Source organism: Macaca fascicularis, chromosome 20, assembly GCF_037993035.2.
Source record: "Macaca fascicularis isolate 582-1 chromosome 20, T2T-MFA8v1.1".
Taxonomy (NCBI): domain Eukaryota; kingdom Metazoa; phylum Chordata; class Mammalia; order Primates; family Cercopithecidae; genus Macaca; species Macaca fascicularis.
Genome location: NC_088394.1, coordinates 69,988,216 through 70,005,546, shown reverse-complemented (window position 1 = coordinate 70,005,546; position 17,331 = coordinate 69,988,216). Strand labels below are relative to the sequence as shown.

Here is a 17,331-nt window from a genome sequence, read left to right as displayed (position 1 = left end):
CGCCTGAACCCAGGAATTCTAGGCTACAGTGAGCTATGATTGTGCCACTGCACTCCAGCCTGGGTGACAGCAAGACCCCATCTCTAAAATAAATAAATAGAGACCTATCAGTGTGATGGTTTTTCTCCAGTCATGCTTGACTGCCCAGCTGCTAGTGTGGAGAGGGAGAAAGAGTGGCTTCATAAGCGTGGGGTTTGCCAGATGAGAATGAAGATCTACTGGTTTCTTCCTGACAGAGGACAGAGCTGCCCAGTCCTTACTCAACAAGCTGATCAGAAGTAACCTTGTCGATAACACAAACCAAGTAGAAGTCCTGCAGCGGGATCCAAACTCCCCTCTGTACTCGGTGAAGTCGTTCGAAGAGCTTCGACTGTGAGTATTCGCTCCTTTCAACAGCTCTTCCTTGCCAGTCTCTCCCCACATAAAACTTAGCATCTCAGAAATTCTTGTGAGAATTTTTACTTTTAAAAAGTTAGCATTTTTTTTTTCTTTTTTTTTTTTTGAGACAGAGTTTCACTCCTGTTGCCCAGGCTAGAGTGCAATCGCGCGACCTTGGTTCACTGCAACCTCTGCCTCCTGGGTTCAAGCGATTCTCCTGCCTCAGCCTCCCAAGTAGCTGGGATTACAGGTGCGCGGCATCACACCCGGCTAATTTTTTGTATTTTTAGTAGAGACAGGGTGTCACCATTTTGACCAGGCTGGTCCTGAACTCCTGACCTCGGGTGATCTGCCCACCTCGGCCTCTCAAAGTGCTGGGATTACAGGCATGAGCCACCGTGCCTGGCTATTTTTTTCTTTGCAAAGAAGTCACATGAATAAATCACATGATTCAAAAGTCAAAAAGTATGAAAACATTTGCAGTATTAATTTCCCCCCCTAGTGTCTTGGCTACCCTGTTCTCTCGGTAGGAATTTTTTAATGCTTCAAATTTATTAATCATAGCTAAAAGTCTTATTTCTCTTATACTCTTAGAACTTTCAATAAAATATTGGCTGACAGGTGATTTCTGGATGTCAGGAACATTTCTGATTAGGTAAGCCCTTAAGTGAGAACATGTGCTATTTTTTTTTTTTTTTTTTTTTTTAAAAAAAAAGGCCAGGCACAGTGGCTCACGCCTGTAATCCCAGCACTTTGGGAGGCCGAGGTGGGCATATCACAAGGTCAGGAGTTTGAGACCAGCCTGACCAACATAGTGAAACCCTATCTCCACTAAAAATACAAAACTTAGCCGGGCATGATGGCACAGGCCTGTAATCCCAGCTACTCAGGAGGCTGGGGCAGGAGAATCACTTGAACCTGTGAGGCGGACATTGCAGTGAGCCAAGTTCGTGCCACTGCACTCCATCCTGGGCAACAGGGGCAACAGAGTGAGACTCTGTCTCAAAAAAATATACATATATGTATATTTAGACTGTAGGGTTTACAGTCTTACAGTTTATCTGCTTTTTAAAAAATCTATCAAATCTGTTTTTGTTTTTTTTTTGTTTGTTTTTTTGAGATGGAGTCTTGCTCTGTTGCCCAGGCTGGAGTGCAGTGGCGCGATTTCAGCTCACCACAACCTCCACCTCCCAGGTTCAAGCGATTCTGCTGCCTCAGCCTCCTGAGTTAGCTGGGACTACAGGTGCACACCATCATGCCCGGCTAATTTTTGTATTTTTAGAAGAGACAGGGTTTCACTATGTTGGCCAGGCCGGTCTCGAATTCCTGATCTCGTGATCCGCCTGCCTCGGCCTCCCAAAGTGCTGGGATTACAGGCATGAGCCACCGTGCCTAGCCTTATGTTTTAGCTTTACTTCAGTAAATTAATAGATGATTAAGTATGGATCATTGTGTTACATACATGCCACTGTGCCGGGTGTTACAAGGAACACAAGACCTACTTATTATTCTTGCTGCCTGCCAGGATCACAACCATAGAAAGTAGCTGATGAATAAGAATGTGGTGGAATCAATGGATTATTTGCCATAATTCAGCAAAATCTATAGTATGGCCACTGTGGACAAATTGAAGCCACATTCCTTCCAGCTATTACCACTGAGTAAGAGACACGTAAAACAAAGCTAACTAGTTGTTAAGTAATCTTGAAGAACAATTTTTTATTTTTATTTCTATTCATTTATTTATTTACTTTTGAGACTGAGTCTCACTCTGTTGCCCAGGCTGGAGCGTAGTGGCACAATCTTGACTCACTGCAACCTCTACCTCCTAGGTTCAAGCGATTCTCGTGCCTCAGCCTCTCACATAGCTGGGATTACAGGCCTGAGCCACCACACCTGGCTCATTTGGGTATTTTTAGTAGAGACAGTGTTTCATCATGTTGGCCAGGGTGGTCTCAAGCTCCTGGCCTCAAGCGATCTGCCCACCTCAGCCTCCCAGGCTGCTGGATTACAGGCATGAGCCACTGCACCCAGCCTTATTTTTTTATTTTTAAAAATAGAGGTGTGGTATTGCTGTGTTGGCCAGGTTGCTCCTGAACTCCTGTTCTCAAAGATTCCTCCTGCCTCACCCTCCAAAATTGCTAGGATTACATACAGGTGTCAGCCACAGCACCTGGCCCAAGAACTTTTTTTTTTTTTTTTTTTTAATGGAGATGAGGTTTCACCATGTTGCCCAGGCTGGACCAAAAATGTATTTTTAAACAGTTACACTTTTGTTTGGGCACAGTGGCTCACGCCTGTAATCCCAGCACTTTGGGAGGCCGAGGCAGGTGGATCGCCTGAGGTCAGGAGTTTGAGACCAGACTGGTCAAAATGATGAAACCCCGTCTCTACCAAAAATACAAAAAAATTAGCCGGCCATAATGGCACATGGTCTGTAGTCCCAGCGACTCAGGAGGCTGAGGTAGGAGAATTGCTTGAACCCTGGAGGCGGAGGTTGCAGTGAGCCGAGATCATGCCATTGCACTCCAGCCTGGGAGATAAAAGCGAAACCCCTTCTCAAAAAAAAAAAAAAAAAATTTTTTTTCAGGAAATTATGCTTTTGTATGTGTTTTTTCTATCAGGACTTTATTCGCCAAATCTGTCATCTCCACTTCTATTTTTAAGCTGTATCAGGACACCTAGACATGTGGTATTATTTCCTTAGAGTGACAGTTTGCTCCTCCAAGTATCAACTGGCTTTTTAATTTCTTCCATTTAGAAGACGTGAGCTCTCAGTTTAACCACTGATGAATTGTCCTCTGTAAAAGGCAGATTCTCTCTGATTTAGTTGTTGGTAGGAAAAGGTAACAAAGAATGAAACCAAGGTCACCTTTTGAGTCTCAATTAAGTAGTGACTTTGTTTTGTTGGCAACCAAGTCAGAAGCTGCCGAGTGTCACAGCGTTTTCTCCCAAATGGAAGATACTAAAGATTAAGTTTTTAAAGTTCTTTGTGTCTGAGAACCAACATACGCCAGAGAATTTGCCTTTTAGAGAGCCTACTAAACTCCAAGGAAGGCTTAGAGAACAGTTGGGTGGCCTTTTCTTTAGAAACAATCTGGTGTGATTTTTCTTAAACATCTTGTCAATTTAGAGGGAGCAGAGAGCTTATTGTAAATGCAGTGTAAGAGCAACTTAAATGATAATTCTTGTATAGCTGCTTACATAAGAAGTTGGTGTCCAGGTACGGTGGTTCACGCCTGTAATCCCAGCACTTCGGGAGGCCAAGGCGAGTGGATCTCTTGAGCTCAGAAGTTCAAGACTTGCCTGGGCAACATGGTGAAACCCTGTCTCTACAAAAAATTTTAAAATAATTAGCCGGGTGTGATGGCACGTGCCTGCAGCCCCAGCTACTTGAGGGGCCGAGGTGGGAGGATCTCTTGAGGCCCGGGAGGTGTCGGTTGCAGTGACCCCACTTCACACAACTGCACTCCAGCCTGGGCAACAGAGTGAGAACGTCTCTCAAAAAGAAGTTAGTGTGTGTCTGTTTGCTTTGATTAGACCTAAGTGAATCTGAGCATTTGTAAAGTTTAGTAGGTTAATTGAACAACCTTTAACTGTTTACTCTATATCAGCTACTAGAAACTGGCTTCATCAATTTTCTTTTTTTCTCGCTGGGCGCAGTGGCTCACGCCTGTAATCCTAGCACTTTGGGAGGCCGAGGCAGGTGGATCACCTGAGATTAGGAGTTCAAGACCAGCCTGGCCAACATGGCAAAATCCCGCCTGTACTAAAAATACAAAAATTAGCCAGGTGTGGCAGTATGCGCCTGTAATCCTAGCTACTCAGGAGGCTGAGGTAGGAGACTCGCTTGAACCCAGGAGGCAGAGGCTGCAGTGAGCCAAAATCACGCCATTGCACTCTAGCCTGAGTGACAGAGTAAGATTCCATCTCAAAAAAAAAAAAACTCTTTTTTCTTTTTTTTTTTTTTAAAAAGAGATGACCTGGCCCTGTTGCCCCGCCCAGAGTGCAGTGGGGCAATCATAGCTCACTATAGTCTCGAACTCTTAGCCTCAGGCAATCCTCCTGCCTCAGTCTCCCAAGTAGCTAGGACTACAGGTGCATACCACCTTGTCTAGCTCATTTTTAGAGATGGGGTCTCACTGTGTTGCCCAGGCCAGTCTTTTTTTTTTTTTGAGACGGAGTTTCGCTCTGTCGCCCAGGCTGGAGTGCAGTGGCCGGATCTCAGCTCACTGCAAGCTCCACCTCCCGGGTTTACACCATTCTCCTGCCTCAGCCTCCCGAGTAGCTGGGACTACAGGCGCCCGCCACCTCGCCCGGCTAGTTTTTTGTATTTTTTAGTAGAGACGGAGTTTTACTGTGTTAGCCACGATGGTCTCGATCTCCTGATCTCGTGATCCGCCCGTCTCAGCCTCCCAAAGTGCTGGGATTACAGGCTTGAGCCACCGCGCCCGACCGCCCAGGCCAGTCTTGAACGCCGGGACTCCTCAAGCAATCATCCCACCTAGGCCTCCCAAACTGCTAGGATTACTCGAGTGAGCTACCACGTCCAGCCCATCAATTTCCTTACCTGTTGACAGTCTTGAGTATTTGCACAGCTGGCTTTGGAAGGAACATGGAAAAAAAGGACTTCTAAATCTTAGCAGTATAGTAAATAGTGTTTATTTTCATTTATTATATACTTATTTAGAGTCCCAGTCTGTCACCCTGGCTGGAGTGCAGTGGCTCAATCACAGATCACTGCAGCCTTGAGCTGCGAAGCTCAAGTGAGCCTCCCACCTCAGCCTCTTGAGTAGCTGGGACTACAGGTGTACCCAGCTAATTTTTGTATTTTTTTTTTTTTTGTAGAGACGAGGTATCACCGTGTTGCCCAGGCTGGTCTCAAATTCCTGGCCTCAAACAGTTGGCCTGCCTTGACCTCCCAAAGTGCTGAGATTACAGGCATGAGTCACTGCACCTGGCCTATTTTTAGATATATATTTTATAATTTATTTAATGCTATGAATTAATAACCACCACCCTTGCTGTGTCCAGGGAACACTTGTCCTCCAAGGCCAGCCAGATTTGTGGGTCTGCTGAAAGCATTAATTTCTCTAAGAAAATAAAGCAGTCTGTATTTTATGAATTATGGAAATAGTTGCAGATTAAGATTCCTTAGGGAGAGGCAGTAGCTTGGTTTGGTTTGCTTTGGTTATTGACAGTGTTTTTTAAGGAAAATGCATCTGACAGAGGTAGGAAGCATCATTCCTAACTATAGAAAAAGATAAGATTCTAGGCCTCTAAACAATTCCAACTTCTAGGCATCCATCCTCTGTCTTCCTGGCTTCCTAGGAAACCACAGCTTCTCCAGGGAGTCTATGCCATGGGCTTCAATCGACCTTCCAAGATACAAGAGAACGCATTACCCATGATGCTTGCTGAACCGTGAGTATGCAGACCAAGTGCATCTCTCCCAGTATAATTAAATCAGTCTTCCACAAACTGCCTTTTTGTGCCTGAGAACAGAAGGGGCTGTTTGGGGCCACGTGTTTCCTCAGGAAAACAGCTTAGGCAAGTGCAGAGAGAATTGGATGGAGTTAGATACAGTTTCTGCCTTTTCCACTTACCAATAGAAACTTACAGAGAAAAATAGTGCTTTATTCTATGCTATCTTAAAAATTGGGCTTAAGGCCGGGCATGGTGGCTCACTCCTGTAATCCTAGCACGTTGGGAGGCCGAGGCGGGTGGATCACCTGAGGTCAGGAGTTTGAGTCCAGCCAGGCCAACATGGCAAAACCCTGTCTCTACTAAAAGTACAAAAAATTAGCTGGGCACAGTGGCCCACACCTGTTATACTAGCACTTTGGGAGGCCAAGGTGGGTGGACTGCCTGAGCTCAGGAATTTGAGAGCAGCCTGGGCAACATGGTGAAACCCCGTCTTACTAAAATAAAAAAAAATTTTTTTTTTTTTTTTTTTTTTTTTTGAGACGGAGTCTCGCTCTGTCGCCCAGGCTGGAGTGCAGTGGCCGGATCTCAGCTCACTGCAAGCTCCGCCTCCCGGGTTCATGCCATTCTCCTGCCTCAGCCTCCCGAGTAGCTGGGACAACAGGCGCCCACCACCGCGCCCGTCTAGTTTTTTGTATTTTTTAGTAGAGACGGGGTTTCACCGTGTTCGCCAGGATGGTCTCGATCTCCTGACCTCGTGATCCGCCCGTCTCGGCCTCCCAAAGTGCTGGGATTACAGGCTTGAGCCACCGCGCCCGGCCAAAAAAAATTTTTTTAATGAATTATCTGGGCCTGGTGGCATGTGCCTGTAGTCCCAGCTACTGGGGAGGCTGAAGCAGGAGAATTGCTTGAACCCGGGAGGCAGAGGTTGCAGTGAGCTGAGATGGTGCCACTGCACTCTAGCCTGGGCAACAGAGCAAGACCCTGTCTCAAAAAAAAAAAAAAAAAACCCTAACTAAAAATAGAAAAATTAGCCTGGCATAGTGGCACGTGCCTGTGGTCTCAGCTACATGGGAGGCTGAGGCAGGAGAATCGCTTGAACCCCAGGGGCAGAGGTTGCAGTGAGCCGACATCGCGCCACTACACTATAGCCTGGGAAACAGAGTGAGACTCTGTCTCAAGAAAAAAAAAATTGGGTTTGAAAAATATTATTTTGGGGCCGGGCGCGGTGGCTCAAGCCTGTAATCCCAGCACTTTGGGAGGCCGAGGCGGGCGGATCACAAGGTCAGGAGATCGAGACCACAGTGAAACCCCGTCTCTACTAAAAATACAAAAAATTAGCCGGGCGCGGTGGCGGGCGCCTGTAGTCCCAGCTACTCAGGAGGCTGAGGCAGGAGAATGGCGGGAACCCGGGAGGCGGAGCTTGCAGTGAGCCGAGATCGCGCCACTGCACTCCAGCCTGGGCAACAGCGTGAGACTCCGTCTCAAAAAAAAAAAAAAAAAAAAAAAAAAAAAAAAAATATTATTTTGATGTGAATGGTGTTGCAATGAATTAAAAAACAAAATAGGCCGGGCGCGGTGGCTCAAGCCTGTAATCCCAGCACTTTGGGAGGCCGAGACGGGCGGATCACGAGGTCAGCAGATCGAGACCATCCTGGCTAACCCAGTGAAACCCCGTCTCTACTAAAAAATACAAAAAACTAGCCGGGCGAGGTGGCGGGTGCCTGTAGTCCCAGCTACTTGGGAGGCTGAGGCAGGAGAATGGCGTAAACCTGGGAGGCGGAGCTTGCAGTGAGCTGAGATCCGGCCACTGCACTCCAGCCTGGGCGACAGAGCGAGACTCCGTCTCAAAAAAAAAAAAAAAAAAAAAGAAACTTACAGAGAAAAATAGTGCTTTATTCTATGCTATCTTAAAAATTGGGCTTAAGGCCGGGAATGGTGGCTCACTCCTGTAATCCTAGCACGTTGGGAGGCCAAGGCGGGTGGATCACCTGAGGTCAGGAGTTTGAGTCCAGCCAGGCCAACATGGCAAAACCCTGTCTCTACTAAAAGTACAAAAAATTAGCTGGGCACAGTGGCCCACACCTGTTATACTAGCACTTTGGGAGGCCAAGGTGGGTGGACTGCCTGAGCTCAGGAATTTGAGAGCAGCCTGGGCAACATGGTGAAACCCCATCTTACTAAAATAAAAAAAAATTTTTTTAATGAATTATCTGGGCCTGGTGGCATGTGCCTGTAGTCCCAGCTACTGGGGAGGCTGAAGCAGGAGAATTGCTTGAACCCGGGAGGCAGAGGTTGCAGTGAGCTGAGATGGTGCCACTGCACTCTAGCCTGGGCAATAGAGCAAGACCCTGTCTCAAAAAAAAAAAAAAAAAAAAAAAACCTAACTAAAAATAGAAAAATTAGCCTGGCATAGTGGCACGTGCCTGTGGTCTCAGCTACATGGGAGGCTGAGGCAGGAGAATCGCTTGAACCCCAGGGGCAGAGGTTGCAGTGAGCCAACATCGCGCCACTACACTATAGCCTGGGAAACAGAGTGAGACTCTGTCTCAAGAAAAAAAAAATTGGGTTTGAAAAATATTATTTTGATGTGAATGGTGTTGCAATGAATTAAAAAACAAACAAAGTAGGCCGGCCGCGGTGGCTCAAGCCTGTAATCCCAGCACTTTGGGAGGCCGAGATGGGCGGATCACTAGGTCAGGAGATCGAGACCACCCTGGCTAACACGGTGAAACCCATCTGTACTAAAAAATACAAAAAACTAGCCAGGCGAGGTGGCGGGCGCCTGTAGTCCCAGCTACTCGGGAGGCTGAGGCAGGAGAATGGCGTAAACCCGGGAGGCGGAGCTTGCAGTGAGCGGAGATCACGCCACTGCACTCCAGCCTGGGCGACAGAGTGAGACTCCATCTCAAAAAACAAACAAACAAACAAACAAAATATTATTTGGAAATTTTTGAGACCTACACAGAGGTGTAAAGTACAATATCAAGAATAGCTCTGTAGCCCTATCCTGCCAAGAAAGGAAGCATGTCCAGTTGATAGTTGAAGCCCCTGAATTCCCCTCCTTCCACATCCTGCTCCCACCCTGACCAGAGTGAGCTCCTTTTGAGACAGGGTCTCACTGTTTCCCCGGCTAGAGTGTAGTGGTGCAATTATAGCCCACTGCAGCCTCGACCTCCTGACTTTAAACAAATTTTTTTGTAGTTTGAGAAGCTGAGGCATGTGGATCACCTGAGGTCAGGAGTTTGAGACCAGCCTGGCCAACATGGTGAAACCCCGTGTCTACAAAAAATAAAAAAAAATTAGCTGGGCGTGGCAGCACACACCTGTAATCCCAGCTGCTAGGGAGGCTGAGGTGGGAGGATCGCTTGAACCCAGGAAGCAGAGGTTGCAGTGAGCCAAGATTACACCACTGCACTCCTGCCTGGGCGACAGAGTAAGACTCTGTATCCAAAAAAAAAAAAAATTTGTAGAGACAGGGTTATCACCATGTTGCCAGGGCTGGTCTCAAACTCCTGGCCTCAAGTGAGTCTCCAGCCTCAGCCTCCCAAAGTGTTGGGATTACAGGCATGTGTTACTGCATCTGGCATATTTATCTTTTTTTCTTTTTTGAAATGGAGTCTCCTCTGTCACACAGGCTGGAGTGCAGTGGTGCGATTTCGGCTCACTGCAGCCTCTGCCTTCCGGGTTCAAGTGATTCTCCTACGTCAGCCTCCTGAGTAGCTGTGATTACAGGTGCCTGCCACCACACCTGGCTACTTTTTGTATTTTTTGTTTGTTTGTTTGTTTGTTTGTTTTTGAGATGAAGTCTCGCTCTGTTGCCCAGGCTAGAGTGCAGTGGTGCAGTCTTGGCTCACTGCAACCTCCGCCTCCCGGGTTCAAGCGATTCTCCTGGCTCAGCTTCCTGAGTAGCTGGGATTACAGGTGTCCACCACCATGCCTGGCTAATTTTTGTATTTTTAGTAGAGATGGGGTTTTACCATGTTGACCAAGCTGGTCTCGAACTCCTGACCTCGTGATCTGCCCGCCTCAGTCTCCCAAAGTGCTGGGATTACAGGCATGAGCCACCGTGCCCAGCCTAATTTTTGCATTTTTAATGGAGGTGGAGTTTCACCATGTGTTGGCCAGGCTGGTCTCGAACTGACCTCAAGTGATCTGCCCACCTTACCTTATTTAGCCTTTTTTTTTTTTGTGAGACAGAGTCTAGCTCTGTCGCCCAGGCTGGAGTGCAGTGGCACAATCTTGGCTCACTGCAAGCTCCGCCTCCTGGGTTCACACCATTCTCCTGCCTCAGCCTCCCGAGTAGTTGGGACTACAGGTGCCTGCCACCACGCCTGGGTAATTTTTTGTATTTTTAGTAGAGACGAGGTTTCACCATGTTAACCAGGATGGTCTCGATCTCCTGACTTTGCGATCCGCCCGTCTCGGCCTCCCAAAGTGCTGGGATTACAGGCGTGAGCCATATTTATCTTTTTTAAAAATGACAAACATGCCACCTATTCCCATGATGCTGAGTCCCATAAAGTGGAATGTAAAAATTCCCCCTAAAACATCCACCTGACTTAGCATAAAGCTGGGGAAAGGCACACACAGAAGGAGCCAAATTTTGGAATGCATCACGCCTCAGCCAAAAATATTGATGGGAACTTGTCTGGGTACAGATCTTACTCTGCACGCTTGATTTCCCTGTGACCCTTGGGGTACAAAACTGGAGTCCTAGCTGTGCTAGAGGCTAGAATGAGAATTTCTTGGTGTAAGCCCGTTTAAAATAATAATTTATTTTACAATTTAAGCAGCTTTTTAACAGCATATTAAAAAATGTATGAAAGTAATTTGTGCTTAGTGGAGAAAACCTGGGTAATACAGAGAAGCATCAGGGGGAAATATGCCTTTCATTCAGAAAGAACTTTGACATGTTACTGAGTTTCACCAATATGTTTCATTTCTGCTCTTCCTTGATCTAGCCCACAGAACCTGATTGCACAGTCTCAGTCTGGCACTGGTAAAACAGCTGCCTTTGTCCTAGCCATGCTCAGTCGAGTGGAGCCAGCAGACAGATATCCCCAGGTGAGGGCTTGCGGGGCTGGGTATCCTGGGTTGCTTGCCCTGGGGAGCGCAATGCCATCTGGTGGGGAGTAACGAGAGGTCTGAAGCTTCCGATGCCTTAGGCTGTGGCTCAGGCAGAGCAAGTTCCTACATCAGGCCCTGACCTGGGAGGATGTGCTTGGAAGCAGCAGCCTTAGACCATGGCTTCCAAAGCCCTCTGGCAAGCCAGGGCTACCTGCTGCAGGCTTCAATCTATAGCTGAAAGATGGGCCTGGATGGAACGACATGCTTCCCTGTGCTATTCAAGTGCTAATAACATCAGCATACTGGGTGCCTTCAGGTCTGTTACCAAATGGTTCTCCTAAACTCATCCTTTATGATTTTTCTGTCAGTGTCTGTGCCTGTCCCCAACATATGAGCTGGCGCTTCAAACAGGAAAAGTGATTGAGCAGATGGGCAAATTTTACCCAGAACTGAAGCTTGCCTACGCTGTTCGAGGCAATAAATGTGAGTACAGCAGGCGACACCTGAACAGTGAGCAGGGTAGGGGGTTGGGTGTTTGAATTTTGAAGATGCGATGACCATATTCAGCTTTCTAATTCAGTCTGACTCTGGAGCCTAACTGTGTTGCTCTCTTTGAATCTATTTGAATACCTGCTAATTTGTTAACAGTCTTTTTCAGTCTTAAAATAAGATTTTTGGTTGATTAAAAAAATCCATGCATGGCTCACAGAGTTCTTAATATCTAGAGTTCTTCGCTAAGAATGTAGAGTTTTGAATTTAGCATCCAGAGTTCTGGTACCTGCTTACCAAAGAGGGATTAACAGGACTGAGGATGGAAGGTTGGGGTCAGCTCCCTTTCTTTAAAAGTAAGCAAAACCAGGTACAGTGGCTCACACCTGCAATCCCAGCCCTTTGGGAGGCCAGGGTGGGAGGATTGCTTCAGCACATGGTTCAAGACCAGCCTGGGCAACATACACACACACACACACACAAAATTAGCCAAGCGGCCGGGCGTGGTGGCTCACACCTGTAATCCCAGCACGTTGGGAGGCCGAGGTGGGCAGATCATGAGGTCAGGAGATCGAGACCATCCTGGTTAACACGATGAAACCCCATCTCTACTAAAAAATACAAAAAATTAGCCGGTTGTGGTGGCGGGCATCTGTAGTCCCAGATACTCGGGAGGCTGAGGCGGGAGAATGGCATGAACCTGGGAGGCAGAGCTTGCAGTGAGCCGAGATCACGCCACTGCACTTCAGCCTGGACAACAGAGCAAGACTCCATCTCAAAAAAAAAAAAAATTAGCCAGCGTGGAAGTGCCAGCTTATAGTCCCAGCCTTTTGAGAGGCTGAGGCAGGAGGATCACTTGACCCTGTGTGGTCAATGCTACAGTGAGCCATGACTGTGTCACTGCACTCTAGTCTGGGCAACAGAGTGAGACCCTGTCTCAAAATAAATAAATAAATAAACAAACAAACATAAAAAGAGTTGGATGGTGTTGGATTATAGGAGGAAGAAGAAAGGAACTGATGCTTATTGAAGGATTGCTGTGTGGGATTTGATCCTGACCACAGTGCACTGAGATAGGTATCATTCTGCCCACTTCACAGCAGAAGAAACCAAGACTGAGGGGAACACTCATGTGTGTTTTGAAATCTGGAAATAACTTGTTCTCCTAGTCCTAGAAGGATGGGCAGGGCTTTGATTTCCAGAGCTGGCTTTGCCTTTGAAATACCCATGAAAATCACCTGGGTCTCCACAGTGGAAAGAGGCCAGAAGATCAGCGAGCAGATTGTCATTGGCACCCCTGGGACCGTGCTGGACTGGTGCTCCAAGCTCAAGTTCATTGATCCCAAGAAAATCAAGGTGTTTGTTCTGGATGAAGCTGACGTCATGATAGCCACTCAGGGCCACCAGGATCAGAGCATCCGCATCCAGAGGTAGGGATCTCGAGGGCAGAGGACTCCTCAGCCTCCCCATCTGCAGTGTCTTCTCCCTTCACTTCAGACGCCTCCTCTGGCCTCTGCCAGGGTCTTGTCTCTCGTACTCTCAGCAGCATTTGTTTGACAGGCCATTTCCTTGTCAGCACTGACCACAGTCCCTCCCAGCCTGGGCTGAGAAAGGAGACCCCAACCCCTGTCCCCCACCCAGGCCTGCTGCTCCTCCTTCCCCTTCAGCCTTCCTGGGCATCTAGACCCAGCTGGGGAGGTTGTGCTTCCGCTGCTTCCCGGGGCCACCTGGGGCCACATGCCAGGGCCTTCCCTTGCAGGATGCTGCCCAGGAACTGCCAGATGCTGCTTTTCTCTGCCACCTTTGAAGACTCTGTCTGGAAGTTTGCCCAGAAAGTGGTCCCAGACCCAAACATTATCAAACTGAAGCGGGAGGAAGAGACCCTGGACACCATCAAGCAGTACTATGTCCTGTGCAGCAGCAGAGACGAGAAGTTCCAGGCCTTGTGTAACCTCTATGGGGCCATCACCATTGCTCAAGCCATGATCTTCTGCCATGTGAGTAGTAGCAGCAGTGGCAGGCCTGGCCCTTCCCTCTCAGCCAGCTCCCCACAGGGCTCAGGAGGACTGGATGCCCCTGGGCGCCGTGGGAAGAAAGGAAGTGGTTTGTGAAGATGTAAGAGACAGGCTCTCCTTTAGTGGGGGTAATGGTAGTATCCCAAGGGATACATAGCCTAAACATAGAGCCCCTGAGCTTTATGTCTTATTTGTGGATGATGTATTATTGTGTAACCCAAGAGAATCAACTCATATTTGTAAGAAAAATTAAAAATTCAACAAGATGGCCAGGCACGGTGGCTCATGCCTGTAATTGCAGCACTTTGGGAGGCCGAGGCGGGCGGATCACGAGGTCAGGAGACCGAAACCATCCTGGCTAACATGGTGAAATCCCATTTCTACTCAAAGTACAAAAAATTAGCTGGGCATGGTGGCGGGTGCCTGTAATCCCAGCCACTCGGGAGGCTGAGGCAAGAGAATGGTGTGAACCTGGGAGGCGGAGCTTGCAGTGAGCTGAGATCACACCACTACACTCCAGCCTGGCGACAGAGTGAGACTCCATCTCAAAAAAAAAAAAAAAAAAGTTCAGCAAGATGGTTAGTCATAACATTCACACACATAGTTTTCCATTCTCAAACAGCAAATACTTAGAAAATAGGATAGTTCTCATTGATAATAGAAAAAATAAATATTTAAGATCTCTGAAGAAAATGTCAAAATGATTTTAGAATAAAAGAGACAGCTGAGCACGGTGGCTCACGCCTGTAATCCCAGCACTTTGGGAGGCCGAGGCGGGCGGATCACCTGAGGTCAAGAGTTGGAGATCAGCTTGACCAACATGGAGAAACCCTGTCTCTACTAAAAATACAAAATTAACCAGGCGTGGTGGCACATGCCTGTAATCCCAGCTACTCGGGAGGCTGAGGCAGCAGAATCACTTGAACCTGGGAGGCGGAGGTTGCAGTGAGCCAATATTGCGCCACTGCACTCCAGCCTGGGTGACAGAGCGAGACTCTATCTCAAAAAAAAAAAAAAGGCCAGGCTCAGTGGCTCATGCCTGTAATCCCAACACTTTTGGAGGCCAAGTCAGAAAGATCGCTTCAGCCCAGGAGTTTGAGACCAGCGTGGGCAACATCGCGAGACCCCATCTCTAAAACTCTTTAAAAAAAATTTAGCTGGATGTGGTGGCACACACCTGTGGTCTCAGCTACTCGGAAGACTGAGGTGGGAGGATCCCTTGAGCCCAGGAGTTAGAGGCTGCAGTCAGCTGTGATCATGTCACTGCACTTAGCATGGCTCACAAAGCAACACTCTGTCTCGAAACAAAGAAACATACAAGGTAATGATATAGTGATAACAGTAATATCTCAAATATAATCTACATTCTCCTTCCTCCACTTGTGCCAAAAGTATTCTTTTTTCTTTTTTTGAGACAGAGTCTAGCTCTGTCACCCAGGCTGGAGTGCAATGGCTTCATCTTGGCTCATTGCAACTTCTGTCTCCCGGGTTCAAGTGATTCTGCTGCCTCAGCCTCCAAAGTGGCTGGGATTACAGGCACCTGCCATCATGCCCAGCTAATTTTTATATTTTTGGTAGAGGGGTTTTCACCATGTTGCCCAGGCTGGTCTTGAACTGCCGACCACAGGTGATCCACCTGATGTGGCCTCCCAAAGTACTGGGATTACAGGCGTGAGCCACTGTGCCTGGCGCAAAAAAATATTCTTTTTTTTTCTTTTGAGATGGTCTCACTACCTTGCCCAGGCTGGACTCAAACTCCTGGGCTCAAGCGATTCTCCCACCTCAACCTCCCAAGTAGCTGGGACTCCAGGCATATGGCACTGTGCCCAGCTCATCTTTATTGCTTTTTGTTTTGTTAAATCCAAGAGCCAGTCAAGGTTTGCTTGTTGCATTTAATTGTCATGTCTCTTAAGACTCCTAAGAAGAATTTCCTCACTTGCATTTTATTGCCTCCCATTACAATGATTCTCCTGCCTCAGCTCCTGCAAGTAGCTGGGACTTACAGGCCCACGCCACCATGCCTAGCTAAATTTTTTGTAGAAACAGGGTTTGGCCATGTTGCCCAGGCTGCTCTCAAACTCCTGAGTTCAACCGATCTACGTGCCTCTGCCTCCCAAAGTGCTAGGATTACAGGTGTGAGCCACCATGTCTAGCCAGGTACAAATATTTTTGTAAGATTACAACCCAGGTGACATTGTTACTCCCTGTTGCACTATATCGGGTTTATAATTTTAAGAAATTTAGCCTTTAGCTGCTACGTTTCAGGAGCAGTCTTCCAGATCAAAAATATCTTCAGCTGAGTGTGGTGCCTCACGCCTTTACTCCCAGCACTTTGGGAAGCCAAGACAGGATAATGGCTTGAGCCCAGGACTTTTGAGATCACCCTGAGTGACAGCAAGACCCTGTCTCGAAAAGAAAAAATATATACTCAAATACTTTTCATTTCTCAATTGTTTTTTTTCTTCCAGACTCGTAAAACAGCTAGTTGGCTGGCAGCAGAGCTCTCAAAAGAAGGCCACCAGGTGGCTCTGCTGAGTGGGGAGATGATGGTGGAGCAGAGGGCTGCGGTGATTGAGCGCTTCCGAGAGGGCAAAGAGAAGGTTCTGGTGACCACCAACGTGTGTGCCCGCGGTGAGCAGAGGATGTGTCCCACCTGGTCTGCCAGGCTCGGGGTCCCAGGCCCAGTTAGAGCCAGAAATCCTTGTATACAGGAAAGTTGTATGGTCTCAGGGAGATCGGTGTGGCTGGTGACAATATTCCTTTCTAGGAGAGACTGTTTGCATTTCCCTCAGGTGATAAGAACTCACACATGCTGGGCACGGTGGCTCACACCTGCAATCCCAAGGCAGGAGAATTACTTGAACCCTGGAGATGGAGGTTGCAGTGAGCCGAGATTGTGCCATTGCACTCTATCCTGGGTGACAGAGTGAGAATCCGTCTCCAAAAAAAAAAACGAAGAGGCCAGGCGCAGTGGCTCACGCCTATAATCCCAGCACTTTGGGAGGCCGAGGTGGGCAAATCACCTGAGGTCAGGAATTCGAGACCAGCCTGACCAATATGATGAAACTCCATCTCTAGTAAAAATACAAAAATTAGCCAGACGTGGTGGCATGTGCCTGTAATCCCAGCTACTTGGGAGGCTGAGACAGGAGAATTGCTTGAACCCGGGAGATGGAGGTTGCGGTGAGCAAGATCACGCCATTGCACTCCAGCCTGGGCAACAAGAGCGAAACTCCATCTCAAAAATTAAAAAAGAAAGAAAAAGAACTCTCACAGAAGCCAGGAGTCCTGACTTGGTGGAAGGAAATGTACAGGCATCTGAGTGGTAGAGAACAGAGCCTGCTCTTCCAGGGGCGCGCATCTCCAGAACATTGTGTCTCCCAGAGACACAATCTCCCTGATTGATTTCATGATTTTGTTGGCACCTGCCAAAGTTCTCTTCTTTTCCTCTGGGTTCTGCTGCCTGCCTATATGTGCCCTCTCTTGTACCCAATTCCCAGAGTTGGCCTGTCCCAAATTCTTTCCCTCTATCCAAAGTTGGTATGCATTGACCTACCTGTGGACCACAGTGATTTCTGTCTCCTGTCCTTAGTCCTCTCAGCCTCCATCTCTTCTTCCCATAGGCATCGATGTTGAACAAGTGTCTGTCGTTATCAACTTTGATCTTCCCGTGGACAAGGACGGGAACCCTGACAACGAGACCTACCTGCACCGGATCGGGCGCACAGGCCGCTTTGGCAAGAGGGGCCTGGCAGTGAACATGGTGGACAGCAAGCACAGCATGAACATCCTGAACAGAATCCAGGAGCATTTTAGTGAGTCCCGGGGAGGGTCCTGTGCCTGGTGCCCTTTAATAAGGGGGGCGGGGTGGGGAAAGGGGTAGGATCTTCTGTAGCCCCGAGAGAGGCTCTGTCCCTGGCACACTCCCCTCCTTTCTGACCATATGGCAGTTCTC

At 47.9% G+C, this 17,331-nt stretch overlaps 1 protein-coding gene across 2 annotated transcripts in view; it reads left to right on the top strand.

Annotated features, from left to right (window-relative positions):
• Positions 1–17,331, top strand: part of DDX19A (DEAD-box helicase 19A) — a 29,700-nt gene that overhangs the window by 10,674 nt on the left and 1,695 nt on the right. The window contains exons 1-9 of one of the 2 annotated variants that reach the window (XM_045381723.3): positions 232–372; positions 973–1,033; positions 5,710–5,802; positions 10,767–10,869; positions 11,241–11,355; positions 12,614–12,791; positions 13,121–13,358; positions 15,845–16,007; positions 17,000–17,191. In XM_045381723.3, coding sequence (XP_045237658.1) covers positions 1,011–1,033; positions 5,710–5,802; positions 10,767–10,869; positions 11,241–11,355; positions 12,614–12,791; positions 13,121–13,358; positions 15,845–16,007; positions 17,000–17,191 — 1,105 coding nt within the window. In that variant the 5' untranslated portion in view covers positions 232–372; positions 973–1,010. Of the gene's footprint in view, positions 1–231; positions 373–972; positions 1,034–5,709; positions 5,803–10,766; positions 10,870–11,240; positions 11,356–12,613; positions 12,792–13,120; positions 13,359–15,844; positions 16,008–16,999; positions 17,192–17,331 lie in introns of those variants that run through there. The other variant, XM_045381722.3, reaches the window with a different exon arrangement.